The sequence below is a fragment of the Gymnoscopelus braueri genome (assembly GCF_963280865.1).
Source record: "Gymnoscopelus braueri genome assembly, chromosome: 16".
NCBI classification, from domain to species: Eukaryota; Metazoa; Chordata; class Actinopteri; order Myctophiformes; family Myctophidae; genus Gymnoscopelus; species Gymnoscopelus braueri.
In genome coordinates, this window is record NC_137616.1 from 38,307,908 (window position 1) to 38,325,497 (window position 17,590).

A 17,590-nucleotide genomic window follows, 5' to 3' on the forward strand; every position below is an offset into this window, starting at 1 on the left:
TTCTAAACAGAATCATGCATGGTCCACCAACACTTTGGAGTTTGAATAAATAGTTAACTTACTACACTTCTGAGCACAACAACGGAGCTAATGCCTTGTGTCCTTTGAATGGCCTGCCCTAAACCACTTAAGCACTATTCTATATTTCATCATACTATGGTGTCACTCAGTGAAAAAAGTCAAATTACAATCTCACAACACGTAGCATCGTTTCGCCAATAATAACATGCCTAAAATAGGAATGCCAGGTTGAAAGTACTTGTTATGTATGTTTTGATAGACAAAGGCTATAGTGTGTGCTTGTCCACAAAAGCAAAGAATGTTATTTAGATGACATGTTGTTTAGACAGATGCTATGTTTACCTGGTATCCTAGTTACTTTGCAGCACTTAATTGTTTTATTTGCAATATTTTATTTTATTTTATTTTATTTTAGGCAAATGGGAATAATAGCCAAGTCAGACTATAATATCCAGTTAGCAAATCATATGGTTCACTGCAGCTCAACAACAGTCAATGAGAGAGGTGGACAGGAGGTGTCTATGAACTACATTTGAAGGCCTGAAGACCATGCACTTGACCATTTACCTTATCATTTGTTGACTTGGGCTCATACCACTTACTTAAGAGTGTCTGCAAATTTACAAAATTATGACAGTGTCGCATCTCTTCCCCTGACACCAATCAACTACTAGTACACTACTCACTCACTCTCTCAATCAATTTACCACTTACGTCTGATTTATACTTCATCGTACAACGCTGCTGTGTGGTGAAAATAACCGATCGGCGCGTTGTGACTCGTCTGCTATTTTCAGGGGGAAAAACATCATAATGACACGCCAAGTTGAAAGTTTCCCATCAATCCCTCCATCTTCTCCACACCATCATCCCTTCTCCCCTTCTCCTCAACCCTGTCCTATATTTCCCATTTCCTCTCCATCCGTGCATTCCTCTATTCTCACCTGTCCCTGTTCGTCCATGCGTCCACTTCATCCCTCCAATTTCTATCCATACCTCCATCTATCCTCATCCATCTCTTCATCCCCTCCCCTCCTTCCATCCCTACGTCCACTGTGCAAGCACTGTGCCGGTGTGCCCAATCATCCACATTCCCCGCCTAGGGGGAGCACTTTCTGAGTCCTGTATGTAAATCTGAGCCGGCTGTCACTGACCAAATCATAAAAAAATATATATATTTTGGAGGACATTCTCCAGTGAGTTAACAAAAACATACTCATGTGACATTTGTTTCACCACCCACTACCCTCTTACCTCCACTGCATTATGACAAAGCATAAATGCATAGAAAGAAAGTTTAGGTAGGCTATCTTGCATTCCAGTTCAAGGAATGAAAATAGAAAAAAGAAGAAATAAAATGAATAATGTTACATTTGAATGGATAATGTGTCATTTGAATATAGCCTATGAATGACAAAATAACAAAAAAAAATGATATTAAATTAAATTACACATTTCAGGAAATGTAGTCTATATATTTTTCTATAAAAAAAACGAATCAAATGTGCCAGGCCTATATAGTGTATCATCTTAATCCTGTAAGTTCATAGATGTGATTACAGAGCTACTGCATGCTTTTGAGAAACAATGCCCAGATCAATAAACCAGCAAGTAGCAAGCAAGCAAGCTTATCAGATTTCTAGCAAATGGGTATAGCCTACATCTGTGGTTATAAGATACAGTATGGCCTCTTCTCAGTCCTCATGGCATATACCGCCTTAGTGGCTTGAGGTCACTCTCTAAAAAAAAAACACTATTCCCGCTGTATGTAGCCTATCCCCCATCAATGGGACAAAAATAAATATTGTCTATCTCTCTGCCCCTGTGGAGAGGACAGACACACTAGGGATGCCTTGATGAAATATTCATGCCCATTTGAAACCACTCACACAGGAATGGCAGTGGTTTACTTCGCTGATTTGATGGATGATCGTGGTGACAGATGAAGGATGCTGGGAAGTATAGACCGGCACCCCCCCCCCCCTTCATATGAGCATCAATATACACATTTTCAAAAAACATCCATATAGAATACAATATTGGGTTTGAGGGCCTATAGCCTGTATTCAAAACGTTTTGGCATTGTTCACTAATACATTACCATTGCGTTATTTCCCCCCACTCCCTTTGGCGAATAACTGTGGATAAATTAAAATAGGTCAATGTTTGTTTTTTGTTTGTTTTTTAAGTTTTTTTTTTTTTTTTCCCATTCTTTTCTTTTGCCTATAAATGAGCAGCATTACTTTAGCATCAATTACTTTACTTAAGTAAAAATGTTAGGTATTTTTTACTTTACTGAAGTATTTCCAATTTTCAGTACTTTTACTAATTACTTACTCCACTACAATTATTTGAAAGCTTTAGTTATAGTTACTTTGTAGATTCTGATTATTATTACAAAACATACAGTAACCACTTCAGCCCTATATACATTTCGGCTATTTGAAAGTAGCCGATCTACAAGCTCACAATGCGTCACATGGCATGCATTGTGAGCTTGTAGATCTGCTATTTTTAAAAGATTTTTCTACATTTTCGACATTTTAGAAAATGGGTACTTGTGAAATGGGATATTCTGCATAATGACTAATTTCTGCATGGTACTTTTGTACTTTTTACTTGTACTTGTAGTATTTCTACATACAGTATGTATTTTTTATTTAAGTAATAAAATGTGAGTACTTTTTCCACCACTGGTATATAGCAATCCTAAGATCTTACCTTAGAGGAGAAGTGATGGTGAATGGCCAGGCTGAGTGCTTGCTTCTTCAGGGCAACCAGAGTGGCAGAGCATCTCTCACAGCAGGTTGGAACTTTTCTGTCAGAGTCAGACCACCAAAACCCTTTATTCTCCGACATATCAGGTGCGGTGTCCATGATATTACTGAGCTGGTCATCCACAGATTCAGCCCATTGGACCTTGGGGATCTTAGATGATGGGACACTGTTTATCCGGCACAGGGTGCCGGCACCATCAGGAGAGGGGCGCTCCGCGGGACCTTGATCCTCCAAACAAAGCCCGGCGGTGGGTTTGCAATAATGTGGCACTACTGCGCTCTGAGGAATATGCAAACGATATTCTATAAAGAAGGAAGCCAGTGGGGTGTAATATGACAACGGGAAATAAGAAATCAAGTGACGTGAACAACTGTTATAAACCACACCCAATGTTTATTCTTCTAATAAATCAACAATGTTTTTTTTTTTTAATATAAAGCTGGCTATAGCTTGAGCTTTAATCAAATGTTAAACAAAGTGTGACTTACCCAATATCTGTCTCTCTCGGTGGTAGAATATTTGATCCCATTCCGAGTGAGAGAATCCATGGTAGTGTGTAGCCTAATCTGTTTAATGTAGGGAATCCAAACTAAGGTTCACTTTTATTAAATGTAGTTAAAGTCCGCCTCTCCTAAAGCACATAATCCATCTACATGAGAAGAAGTGTGTCACTGTCACCAGACCAGCCGTGGTCAGGATGAGCGCACATTGTGGAGAGGAGAGGGAGGGAGCGCTCTAGTCTACTTCACTGATTGAATTAAACTGTGCATGTATCCACATTCATCCACAGGGTGGCAGTAAACTGCGATTAAAAGCGAAAGTAGAAATTATTAGGGGTTATGCATCATAATGCTTATGCTAACTATGTTATGCTATATGTTATGCTCACAATGTGACGCACTATGTGAGCTTGTAGATCTGCTATTTTCAAAATATTTGTACACATTTTATACTTCAGAAAACTTGTGAAATGGGATAATGAGTACTTTCTACTTTTGATACTTTAAGTAGATTCTGATGCCAATACTTTTGTACTTCACTCAAGTAAATTTGCTAACTATGTTAGCATAAGATTGGTAGATTGCTCCAATATCTCCAGCATTAGCAACAACAAATTACAGTCCCAAAATAAAGCAAATACAGTTTACAGTTCCTTTTATTTAAAAGATAAAGTATAATATATGCCTAACCCTAACCCTATATAAAGATTCAGGTAAACAATAGCAGCACACAAAAATATGACATAAATGTAACATGTACAGTAAGCGGAAAGTTGAAGTTCTTTCAATAGCTCTTCCTTTTTGTTTTGTTTGATAAACAGAGTGATTTAGCATCCAGTTCCAGGATAAAGGGTAAGATAAATGATTGAGAAATCTGAAAATAAAAATACAAAAACAGCTTTAAACATTTTAACTCTGGCGTCACTAATTTGGACACCTTTTTTTAAAGGTGTCCAAATCAGATTTACGAGCTCACAAGTAGTGGTAATAATCAGATATTGAAGAGCGCCGGGGCATTCAAAACCCCCACTGCGCTCCCCTCCGCATCATTACGGTAAGCCCCGCCCAGTTCCTCCTCTCCTTCTGCCGGTAGAAAAGGGCTCAGCGTCCAAGGTGCCATTTAGCGCAGTTTGAATTACATCCGCTCACACCAGCAGCCGTCTTATTTATTTATCGTCTATTTTGTGACTCGTTCTTTTTTTTTAAAACTACAATATATTCTTAACGAGTGCAACAACAACAGCAACAAACAAACATATTCGACATCATGAGTTCCATCAACGTGAAGAAGCTGAAAGTGAACGAGCTAAAGGACGAGCTGAAGAAGCGTGAGTTGTCCGACAAGGGGCTGAAGGCCGAGCTCATGGACCGCCTGCAGGCCGCGCTGGACCAGGAGGCCCTGGCCGGAGACGGGGACTCTCCTGTGGACCAGGCCGCGCTGGGGGACGACGAGGAGGACGCCGCCGACCAGGAGGGCATGATGGCGGAGGAAGAGGAGGAGGAGGAGGTCGAAGATGAAGACGAAGGCCCGGTGGAAGAGAGCATGGAGGCCAACGAGGAGGAGGAAGAGGAGTCGGAGCTGGTGGAGGGAGGAGAAGGGGAAAATGGAGGAGGTGGCGGGGATGCTGTTGCTGCTGCCGCCGGCGCGGTGCAGCAGCAGGACGCGGAGATGGTGGGTGAGGGAGAAGAGGACGACGAGGAGGAGGAGGAGATGGATCCCATCTTGAAAGAGGACGAGGAGGACGTGGACGACATGGAGAAAATTGACGCAGAGGACGGTGAGGACCAGGCTGGAGAGGAGGGTGAGTCAACTAAGCTGCTGGATGATGGCTCCGTGTCCCGGGTTCGGGTGTGTTTTGTTGGCCGCTGCTAGGAGGAGGCCGGGTGGGGAATGATGGAAGCCATTTCTTTACAATGGAGCAGCGTCCATGTTTGAGCCAGCTAGTGTGACCTCCTAGAGATAGATAGGCTAGCTAATGCTAATCACGCCAGGGGTGTAGCTGGCCATTTAAAAAAAGCAGATATACAAGGTAACAACGCGTCGCGATGCGCCGTATTGTTGGGTTTGTACATCTGTTCTTTAGAGGGGCGAGCGACACGGAGCATAGACCTTAAGGCTAAGGGCTATATTACACTCATCCGCATGACCGTGTGGCTCAACTAAAGTTTTTTTTCCTTCAGTAAATAAATAACATTATTTTATTGAGCGAAAGAGTCGCTCGTGCGGATGAATGGATGCGTAGGCCCAACCATATCGATAGCCTATAAACTAGAATATTATTGCTAGTTTGCCCCAATCTGTATATATAGAGATACGTTAACTAATAATGGCATTCAGGTAACGAGATTGAGGGGGCTAACTAGCATAGCTCCCCTTATTTTCAGTTTCGGTTGTTTTTAGCTGGTTGGCCTGCTAGCTAACGCCAAAGGGGTTTGGTGTTAGCTGGCAAGCTACATTTCCTTTGTGTCTGTGGTGCAGAGTTAGCTTAGCAGCTAGCCGCTAGCTAGACTCCGCTACGTTCAGAAGATGTTGAGACACGACGAGGCGAGGGAGCTGCTGATGCTTGTCCGCTAGTTCGATCCTGGTCTATCTGTAGCCAAAGTTCAGTTTGTTTTACCAGAGTAAAGGCAGAATATTGAGGATTGTGGGGAAGACATGGGTACAAATCGTTAGCAAATGTCGGTCAGTCAAACTGGGGTTGGTTGGGGGGGAAGGGGGTCAAAGTAGGTCAGCGTTTCCATCTTTCTTGCATGATGCATTTGTCCAAACAACAAGATAGCTTTACTTCCCCTTAGAAAACAACCCACATCCCAAGTCTCATTGCAAGTTCTCTATTTAACACCCTAGTTTATTTCAGGGTTGATGTCCCCTGTCTTTATTTTTGCAGTGATTGTTTCCCCATCCCAGTAAAGAGTAAGCACTGTTGTCATATTGTTCAGCTGGACCAGCTTACATTGTAACTACTACCCTGGTCATTAAAAATTGCTATCATGGACTTTGAATGTCTTATTATCCATTGTAACTATGAGGTGTTACCTCTTAAGTGATATAAAAACAGTACTACTAATGGTCGACGGATTGTAACTAATGGAACGGGCTTTGTGGGACAGACTCCCCACTGCCAGTCCGACCTCTCTTTCTCTCTCTCCAAAAAAGGAGCACCTCAATCTATATCTTTGTTTTATTTCCAAAGGGGATGCGGACAAAGGCACGAATGCTGATCAGAAGAATAAGAAGGGTGTTAAGAGGCGCCGGGAAGAACATGGAAGGGGCTACTTTGAATTTATTGAAGAGAACAAATACAGCTGGTAAGGATGGGACAGAGCAAGAAAAATGGCCTTCAGTATCCCTGAAGCGTCATCATAGCTTTGTTGCAACTGTATTGGCTTTAAGTGCCAATGCAACTTAACTAGTTAAAAAACAAAAACCCTCATTTTCAAGAATAACCATACCATTTTTTTTTATTAATGACCTTATTTCCACACTTGTTTCTGAGGGTCATCCCTAACTTCTTTAAAGAGCCTTACCATTTTTACCTCTTTGCAGTGCCCACTCACTCTGTCTGTAACGGACTGCATTCTGTAAAAGAAGCCTATTTAATTAAGTACATTCTTCTTACATCTGTTCCTCATGCCACCTATTGTTTTGGAAAGCCCATTGTGTGCTCCAGGTGAACCAAGGCTGCTCAAGTGAGCCCAGAAGGAAAGTAGCAGATGTGAACTTTGGAGGGAGGGAGGGGGAAGTACAGAGGAGGGGGCGGGGAGGAAAGATCCACTGCAGCAGAGTAGCACACAAGCATCTAGCAAAGAATCACCACGTGTTCTGGAACGTCCAAGGAAGAGCTCGCTGTCGACCGTGCATTGTTTGACCTCGCACTGTAGTTAGTTATTTTTTTTATTTTGTACTGGTTGTATGATGTCAACGCTGTTTCCGTCATGTATCATGTGTGTGCATTTTTTAAATGTATGTAAACGTGTGAATACGTGTTTTAGATTCCTTTCTCTGCACAGGTGACATGCATGGTGTGTGTGATTGCGCGTGTGTGTATAGCTAGTTGGTCAATGTTTTGTTTTGTTTGCTCTTTGACTCAGTGCGGGGAGGGATCCGTAGGAAGAAGACTCGATCTACAACTCCAGAGGTCTATTTGGTCACTTGTTTTTTTTTGTCCCCCATTATTTTTCCAGTTAGCATTTTGTTATTTTTTTATTTCCCACATTCTTTCCACCACTGCTGTGTTTGCCCATTAGCCTGGATTTTTTTCCCCCCTTTTATCTGTGACAACTTTCCTGCATTTTGCTGTGTAGTCGCAGGCCTCAAACTTTTCAGTGGGGCCTGGCTGGCTGGTCTGCATCGGCCATATGCTCCTCCTCAGTATGACAGAACATGGCCCCTCTCCCAAGTCGTCGTAAATCTCTCCACAGCAGCCAGTTGTATACTGCTCAGGGCTGTCTGAGGACACATGACCAAACACTCAGTGAGACGGTTTAGTCTGCAACACATGATGGAAAAGGATTCCATGCCTGCTTTACTCTATCACAGGCTATATTTCATAATTTTTTATCTGTATTATTACAGCAGATTACATTAATTTCTTAACATGATTTTCACCTATAGTAAGTAAATGATCTCTTTACAGAGAATTTTGTCATCAGATACCTGACCACTGCAGAGTTGGTAAGTGGCTGCAGCATTCAATTTGAGCTCAAAATGGTTGTTTACTCCTATTGCCTATGAACCGCTTAATTTCATGGCCAGTTGCATCCCTTTAAGCATTAAACCTGCTTGTGGTGCTTCTGTAGTTTCATGACCTTTCAGTGAGAATTCCACTCACGAAGACGGATATAAATATCTACTTCACTCCTACTACATATGACTGACTGACTCAGCAGGAGTCTCAAACCCATAACACTGATCAGAGACCTGCTTTGAAGCTTTCTTTAAAAAAAAATCTGTAACCAGCTTGTAGCCTCCTACCCTGTGGGTTGGTGTAGGTATTTTCTGTGTCTTTGAGTTTTAGATTTCGCTGGACAATGCAAGGTAAGTGCTGTCTGCCAGTGCTGACTATACAAATAATACTTGGAGGCTCATGCCTGTTGGATTTACGTTCTTTTGTTCTACAGTATTTCCCCTTTTTCTTTCAGTCTCTCCCTCATGATTTTCTGCAGGTGGTACCCAAGTCATCTACACAAGCTCCATGCTAGTGCCTTAACCCTCTGACGTCCAAATTGTCTTACTGGTTATGATCTCTTATTTTCAGGGCATCCTTCAAGTCTCCTGTACCGCCACTTGAGGAAGAGGATGAGGAGTTTGACGACACAAAAGTCGTCCTGGATACCTGTGAGTCCTTTGGAATATAATAAATAACACTTACAGCCATGTAAATGTAAATAAAATGTTTTTTGACACTTTATTTAATAAAACATATTTTTATTTAAGGTAAAAGTTTTAAAACTCAAATCCATACATTATCAAGACCCCATTTCATGTAACTTGATGATTTAAAGTGGTTAGTCTAGGGTTGATCTGAATTCAGATTAGAACCTCTCAGCTTTTAGCCTGTTTACTGTATATTATTTAATTGATGGCACAGGCAATGAGTATTGAGTTTGGAGTTTATGCATTTATGTCTGCATAACTTGAAAGAGACAGTTTATATGTGCTGAAACTCTTTATATGTAACTGATATTGCATCTGTTTGCTCCAGACGTTGGATCGTCCTATATCTGAGAAGCATCAATTTGTCCCTCCATAGGTTAATCCTCATCACTGGCTGATGTGCGAGTGGCCTTCCTAGTTTTTACAGCATAATACTGTATTTATTTTATTTAGTACAGTTGCAACAATTTATTATTATTTAGAATCTTGATTAGACATTTGCAAAGAGCAGATATGATTGCTCGTACGTACAAGGGCACATCTCACCGAATTGTAAAAATAAATAGGCATTCGGCTCAGCCCTGGTTTAGTTACCGGTACTTTGTATTTCTTCTTGCTCTCTAAAAGATGCATGTGGAATGCCTGTGTTAATTCGTGTGTGTGTGTGTGTGTGTGTGTGTGTGCACTAGACAACTGCGACCTGCACTTCAAGGTGTCAAGAGACCGCTACAGTGCCTCGTCTCTCACCATGGAGAGCTTTGCCTACCTCTGGTCTGGAGGCAAGGCCACATATGGGGTGACCCAGGGAAAGGTCTGCTTCGAGATGAAGGTACAGCCTCACTATTTATATGTAGTGGACATCTTTCACAGACATTTTAACATGCAATTGATTTGTAAACACAGCTGAAGCCAATTACACTGGTGTGTTTCATTTAATTGTTTCTGTGTGCCAGCATGGAGTTGACTGCCGAGTTCATACTGTAACATAGTAACTAAATTAAACATGTCCAAAATGTATGTTATCTTCAACTGCGTTTAACCAATTGCACATCAAAATGTCTTGCTGTAGAAAAAGGTCTGCATAATACAGTATTTACAGTGGGCATTATTTATTTCTTTAAGTGTTCCGGGAAAATATGGTTTGCATAAAGGATGGGACAAATTTTTCTCTACTGTGACATTCTGTTATTGCTGATGCCTAGATCTAATTTGCAAATGCTGTTAACTGTTTTCATAGCCCTTAATTTAAAATCATGACATAATGGCAAAGGCGTTTCAAATTGCCCCTGTTGCATGCATGTTTATGAGATTCTCACTGTCAGTGACCGTGATGATCCAGCAGAATTGATGGGTGCCTGTTTTATCTGTCAACAGATTACAGAAAAGATCCCAATAAAGCACATCTCCCATAAGAACATGGAGATCCATGATGTCCAGGTGGGCTGGTCCCTGGCCACTGGCAGCCTGCTTCTCGGTCAGTATCACATCTTGTTGTCGTGTATTGTTGGCTTCACCATTAAAGCATAGAACCAGTGATGTATAGGTTTTTTTTTGCCTAGCTTTAAAGGTGAGCAAACACTTTGTTTGCTCCTGATTACTTTGGCACCATGCAGTAATAGAAACTTGTAGCAACAAGTGGAGACCTGTCTGTGCCCTGAAGATTTAATTAATCGCCGCTGTCGTTTTGTCAAGTATACTTTAAACCTGTGTCAATAACATCATTGAGAAGAGTTTCCGAAAGCAACATTTTTAAGTCTCAAAAACTGGTATGACCAGTGTTGCCATTTCTGCATTGGCAGTGCACTTAAGTAGAAACTTTGGTCAGCAAAATGTGTCTGTCCCATTCCTCCATACGCACTCGGCTTCTTTTGTAAACACCGTCAGCAGCCAAAGTTTTACCATGATGGAATACCAAGGTTCAGACATCACATACACACAGCTGTCAGTGTACTTTATGCACTTTGAGCTGCACTGCATGCTGTAAAGTAAGCAAACCAGGTTGTAAAACGCTGACGGAGGAGCTGAAACAGTACTTTTTATAAGGTTTATTCTAAGACTTTAAAAGAGACATGGGAGAAAAAAAACTTTGCCTGGTTACGCCTTAAGTGTGCCCTAAAATGGCTCTGGAAGGCCACCTGGTGGTTGGTAGACAACATGACAAATGCGTGTAAAATGGCAGCAATTAATAATACACTGTACTAATGGAGTTCTCACCCATCACTATCACTGTTAAGACACCACCATACCCTCCTGGTGTAACTTTACAAAATCCATATAAATACAGACTAATAACGCAATATACCTGGTCTATGTTTAATAAATGTAATTTATGCTTAACCCCCATAGGCGAAGAGGAGCACTCGTACGGCTACTTTGGGCAGGGCAAGAAGACAACCAACTGTGTGACAGAGGACTATGGAGAGACCTACGATGAGAACGATGTCATCTGCTGCCTCATTGTAAGAGTCTCCCTCATTAGGTGTAAAGTGACATGAACTAGTCACAAGTGTGTGTGTGTGTGTGTGTGGATGCATCAAAATAAAATTCTATAAACTTAAAAAGGCTTCAACCCTCAACCTCGCATTCAAAGGGGTAATGGAATTAGATTGTCTTTGACTGACAGCAGTTTTTGTGTCAACATTGTCATCCCAAAAGGCCTGGTGAAATTTAAATGTTCCTGTCAAAGTACTAATACATTAACCAACCTGACATGTTCACTTGCCATCCCACAGGACTTTGAGGGCGACAATGTAGCGATGTCTTTCTCTAAGAACGGCTCAGAGCCTGCTGTGGCGTTTGAGATCCCCAAGGACTCCCTGGCTGAACAGGCCCTCTACCCCCACATCACCTGCCACAACTGTGCCGTGGAGTTCAACTTCGGCCAGATGGAGACGCCATACTTCCCCCAGCCCGAGGGCTACACCTTCATGCAGCAGATTCCTGTTGACGAGAGGATCCGTGGACCCAAGGGACCTGAGACCAAGGCTGATTGCGAGGTAACGGGGGATGCTAGATGTTTTAGTTTTGTAGTAGGAATGAGATGTGCCTTATATTCGGGATGGAAAAAAACCTCCACACTGAATACTATGTATATATCTGTCCTTTCTTGTAGATGATAGTAATGGTGGGCCTGCCAGGCTCAGGGAAGACCACATGGGTGAAGAATCACATCCAGCAAAACCCTGGGAAATACTACATCCTGGGCAGCGACACCATTGTGGAGAAAATGATGGTATGCTTGTTTATTGTTTATCTATTTATTTTTTTGTCTATTATGGCACGTTCTCAATCTCAACGACTAATAACATTTTAAATTCGTTCAGATTAACAGCTTGAAACGCCGGTCAAAGGACACTACAAAGCTAGCTGGCATCTCCCAGCGTGCACCACTCTTCCTGGGCAAGTTCATCGAGATCGCTGCTCGCAAGAAGAGAAACTACATCCTGGATCATGTAAGTCTCAGTTCTGAATCTGATGACGTTGATTTTTTTCTGTTTTCGGAAATGAGATTTTCTTTAATTTAGTTTAAAATACATACAACACAATCTAATGGCGTTATTTGTTGTACAACAATATAGTGTTCAAGTGGTTAATTCTGTTTAATGTCAACACATGCACAATTCTGCTAGAAGACACTACAATTATTGATAGACCACATTACTTATCATTCACTATATTGTGACACGGAAATTGAGAGCTAAACCAAAAGATATTCATATCAAACATTTATCTAACTCAAAGGATAGATCGCCAAATGGTGGTGTATTCTACCTTTTCAGTGCCTTGATGGATTGTGTAATTTCTCCATTCCCCAGACCAACCTGTCAGCCCCAGGCCAGAAAAGGAAGATGTGTCTGTTTGCAGGCTTCCAGCGTAAGGCTGTGGTGATCTGCCCCTCGGATGAAGATTACAAGGAGAGGGCCCAGAAGAAGGCGGAAAGTGATGGCAAAGAGGTGCCTGAGCATGCTCTGCTTAAAATGAAAGGTAACAATGTCATTATTTCTCATTTAAAATGTATTTAACGTCATCTTTAAAAAAAAAGAATAATATGGGGTGCTCTGGTGCCACAGGGGTGATGTTTCTGTCCACTACCACAGAGAATAGGGCTTTGAATCCTCCACGGTGCATCTATTTTGAATCTGTCACTGCACTAGCGACTCTTACAGGTTGGTCAGGGTGCCTATTCAATGGGGAGCTGAACTAGGGGAAATGGCTTGTTCCTTTGCATTACACCCTCCCAGGAAAACTCCTCACTGTCAGGTGAAAAGTAGCAAACTGGTTGTGTCACACATAATTCAAGAACCAACCAGTAGGGGTCAGCAGAGTCAAGCGGCTACAGTATAATGGGACTTGGAAATTGTCAAAACTAAATTGGGAGAAGAAGAGAAAGATAAATATATTTTCTCCATCTGATTTATTTATTTTTTATATTCTTCCCTCCAGGTTTCTTCTCTTTGCCCGATGTGGGAGACAGCTTCAGTGAGGTGACCTTTGTGGAGCTGCAGAAGGAGGAGGGTGCCAAGCTGCTGGAGACTTACAAGGAGGAGAGCAAGTCTGCCCTACCTGCTGAGAAGAGGCCCAACCAGGGGGGCATGCCCCCAAAGAGGGGTGGTGGCGGCCAGCGTGGAGGCGGCGGTCGTGGCAACAAGAACCAGTTCAGCCGTGGCGGCGGGCCAGGACCTAGAGGAGGCGTTCGCGGGGGCTTCCCTCCCAGAGGCAACTTCAGAGGAGGTAGAGGCTTTTTCTTTTTTCAATCACAATTTGATTTCCTCTTTATACCTCCATTTTATTATTTTACCGTTACTTGGTGCTGTAAGGGGATGCCTTCTTAGCCCTCTATTCCAGCTCTGACATGGGCATTGAATGTAACCTGTGTTTCCTCTGGTCTGCCTCCTGTCCACAGCTCCTGTTCCTCGTGGGGGCTTCAGCCGTCCTCCCCGTGGCTTTCTGCCTCCTCCAGCCTTCAGAGGAGGCTTCCCTCCCAGTCGCGGTAACTTCAACAGGGGCGGAAGCCTCATGCCCAGCCTGATAGGATCCCCGAGAGGTGGACCAATGAGGGGTAACATGGGCCCAAGGGGTGGAGCCAGGGGCGGATCCATGAACCGAGGTGGTCCAATGAGCAGGGGGAACATGAGCAGGGGGGGTGGCGGCGGCGGTGGCGGCCAAATGAGCAGGGGCGGCGGTGGTAACCGAGGCAACTACAACCAGGTGAGTGTGGATACCTTCTCCTTTCACTGCCTCTTGGGTCAGTGACCCACAACTTGGTTGTGAGGTGTTTTCTGACTGTATTAGAAGGGGAAAAAACAATTTCGGGCTTTGGTAGAGGTTTGGGTTGTGTAGTTACCTTGCCATGATGTAACTCAAGGTGTGCAAGAAATCAAAAATAATTGCTCTATTGACTAGAAATTGATAATTCAAAAATATGCCCCCACTGACCCTCTTTAGCCTGTAAATGAATGCAAAGCTGATTCTGACAATATAATAGAACATCACAGTACTATTTCAAAATTTATTTTATAAAAAATGTCAACTTACTATTGATTTTACCATTTGAAGATCTGCGGATCCAGTCCGGGTTTTCTTCCTTTATAAATGGCAAAATCAGGAAGTTGACATTTGTATTTAAAAAACACAAACGGTACTGGGTTTGTGATGATCTGTATAGTCAGAATCATTTTTGTTTGCGTTCATTTGCGGGCTAAAAACGTACACTGTAAGTCAATGAGGATAATATTTTGAATAATGAATTTCTAGTCGATGGCACAATTGTTTTTTATTTCTTGCACACCTTTTTGGAGTTACAACATGGCAAGGTAGCTACTTTACTATTGACATGAAATTATGATCCCAATGCAAAACTAGTTGAGATTTGAGACTATTATAATTTGGGTTTGGGAGGTGTAGGACTGTTCCACATCAGTTATTCTGATTTTTATTCCATGTCTTTTGTAGTTCCAGCAGAGAGGTGGTGCTGGTGGTAGCCGCGGCAACTTCGGCGGCAACAAGAACAGCAACTATGGCAACAACAGGAATAGCGGCGGTGGTGGTGGTGGCGGCGGCAATTACGGAAACAGGAACGGCAACTTTGGCATGGACAAGGCTCAAGCCTTCAACCAGAGCTGGCAGCAAGGGGTCAGTACATTGATTTGTTACAGAATTCATGTTCATTCTCTTGATAAATTAATTAGAAATGCAATAGTTGCACCAAACACCAGTTAACAATAACAGAATTCCAGTGGAATATCTTAATCCATTTAGACCTGAGGCCGATTCTTAAAAACGCCTTCTAAATCCTGACCTAAGTTTTCTGAAACTTCAAAAATGAAAAAAAATAATAATAATTGCTATATACATTACATTACTGTACATGGCAACAACAACCCCAAAAGGGGTTCCTGGATTGAAAGGTATTGTTACGTATAGGGGTTCCTGGTCTAAATGGGTTCCACCAGGAGCTAATGTATGTATTATACAAACTGCTGTTCTGCCATATTGTCACCGCCCTGTTAACACTTTGCATTAAAAGTGTCTTGAGCAATCGGATCGCTATCCCATTTTGTCTAACCACATAATTGTAAATACACCAAAGCCACATTTTATAGGGAGATGGAAATCATTGCTCAAACATCCTCTAGATATGTTTATATCTTTGTATACTACTTGGCCCAATGGCCAAGTAGTTAAGACGCATACCACATTAACAGTCCACTGTAACTGTCATCTTCGGTGCAAGACACATTAAGACACACAACTTGGCTTTTCATGATTATACCAACTAAGTATCCTATTATATAACCGTTTATCAAACTAATTGATAATACATAATTGATTATTAAAAAAAATATATATTAAAATCTATTTTGGGTATGTCATTATAGGCACAAAATATCTCAACACTAGCAATGCGACGCATTGTGCGCTTGTAGACTTTTTAGAAGTATAAAGTAACGTTTTTAGTGGTTAATCAATTTGTTAATATATATATTTAAAAAATGTGCGTCTCAATTAATTGGAACAAGTAATCGACAGAATATCGAGAGTTGCAGCCCTAATCTAAACCTTGACGTTTGTTTCCCCTTGCAGTTCTGGAACCAGAAACCATGGAGCCAGCAGTATCAGCCAGGATACTACTGAGAGACTTATGTATTGTGCACTGTAAAATCCTGAGGATTATTTTAACTCTGCAGGTGTACAGATATATTTGTACATTCTTCTAAGAGTTAAATGAACACTGGATTTTACTGTATAATTGGACTGGTGGCCCGCACTGAGACCCACCGCTAGCCACGGAACATCCCTCTCCACAGCCTGCGTTTTTTCTTTTTTTCCTATTTTTTTTTATTATGTTTCTTGAACACTCATAAACATTATCCAATTTGTTGAAAAAATTTCTGATCCGCAATCTCACAATGTGTCGCAATGCACTGCGAGTTTGTTGATCAGCTATTTTCGCCATGTGACTCCGTCATCTAAGTATAAAATGGGGCCTATGTGGTTAGATTAAAAACCTTAAACAACAATGATAGCTAAAGCAACATGGAACAACATTCCACATCAGAGAGGAGATAAGATGGATATACAGTGTTTTTGAAGCTTTATACAGTCGTTTTGTGTGTGTGCGTGTATACAAAATGGGTTCATCTGCATAAAAGGTCCCCCCCTTATTTTTATTATTTTTTGCATTTTACGGTCCCCATCACTTTTAAAATGAATGCTTTTAAAACAAATTTATTATAAATTGTTTTGGAAATCAAGAGAACTGAAAACATTTTGCCAGTGTGGCAGGTGTAAGGAGAGGTGTTCAGGGTTGTATGTTTTATCAATTTGTTTTTTTTACATTACCTTGTAAATATATTTTTGCTTTGTTGCTTAGTTTAATTTGTAAGAGGTTTAATTAAAAGTGGTAATGATCGCAAGCAAAATGTTTTGGCTGCTTAACCAGCACTGCTGTTAGCTAAGTATTGTTAGATTGTACATGTAGTCATCAAACAGTTAAATTGAAAAGGCAGAACAATTTTAAGCAAGTACTGGTTTTTGTCTTTTGTTCAAACATCAAATCTGTAACCTAAACTCCATAGATTTACAATAAACAACTCGTTGGCTTTTTTACATCTCCTAATGGCTTATGACTTTTGATTCAGTTCAAAGGTGCGTAAAGGACCTTTGATGGGCTATGGCCTGGTTTGCTACTTCAAACAATAAGGACATCAGCCCATCTCCTCTACCCATATTTAGCACCTCATTATTAGTCAGTACCAGCTACACATGTCCAGTCTTTGATGTACCAATACAGGTACTTCAAGCTATTTGAATACATATCACTTTGAGAAAGTATTAAGCTTTTGAAGTTTTTTAGCAAAAGCCATGTTAGTACTGCATTTATATAATTTTTATTTTATTAAATTATGCATTTAATTTATGTATCTATTGGGGCACTGGCCACACTTGATTGTCAGGTGTTTGGTGGATAAAATGTGGTTGCTTTTCTGTTAGAATCCGGCTTGGAAGCTTTGTTACTTGAATGAGGTAATGGCAATGCAAAAGATGAGTCCAAGACTGTATTATGCCATTTAATCATGTTAGATTTAGATGTTTGAGTGTTTTATTACAAAGATTTTTTTAAATGTTCATATACTGTAGATCGGGCTAGTTTAGCACACATTTGGCTCATTAGTTTAAGAGTGGTTTGTGACTGGGGGTGACTGTACGAGTTCATGGCAGCCCTAATTTGGCACCAGCAAACCAAAGGGCTTTGTGATGTCACAGCAATCACCACTGAGACTATGTTTAGACTGGCAGCCCAAATCCGATTATTTGGCCTATCCAGAATGTAGTCTGGTTTTATCACATGAACAATAAAATCCATTCTGATCACTTTCACATAACCGTGTGGACATTCAGTCCTAAAGAACGT

The 17,590-nt window shown here is 41.3% G+C and overlaps 2 protein-coding genes across 2 annotated transcripts in view; one reads left to right on the forward strand and one right to left on the reverse strand.

The window, feature by feature from the left end:
- The window catches only part of LOC308102958 (kinesin-like protein KIF26B), a gene marked incomplete at both ends in the record, with an annotated part of 47,930 nt that extends 44,583 nt beyond the window's left edge, over positions 1-3,347 (reverse strand). The window contains 2 exons of the mRNA XM_080452810.1: positions 2,743-3,078; positions 3,288-3,347. Coding sequence (XP_080308936.1) covers positions 2,743-3,078; positions 3,288-3,347 — 396 coding nt within the window. The remainder of the gene's footprint in view (positions 1-2,742; positions 3,079-3,287) is intronic.
- A 1,090-nt stretch (positions 3,348-4,437) lies between these two features.
- LOC308103734 (heterogeneous nuclear ribonucleoprotein U-like) lies at positions 4,438-16,791 on the forward strand. The gene is made up of 14 exons (XM_080453873.1): positions 4,438-5,101; positions 6,494-6,608; positions 8,558-8,637; positions 9,366-9,505; positions 10,051-10,150; positions 11,023-11,135; positions 11,409-11,672; positions 11,789-11,908; positions 12,000-12,128; positions 12,492-12,660; positions 13,120-13,407; positions 13,580-13,884; positions 14,629-14,808; positions 15,760-16,791. The coding sequence occupies exons 1-14, from the start codon at positions 4,567-4,569 to the stop codon at positions 15,808-15,810; spliced, it is 2,589 nt and encodes an 862-aa protein (XP_080309999.1). The 5' UTR covers positions 4,438-4,566; the 3' UTR covers positions 15,811-16,791.
- Positions 16,792-17,590: the final 799 nt, after the last annotated feature.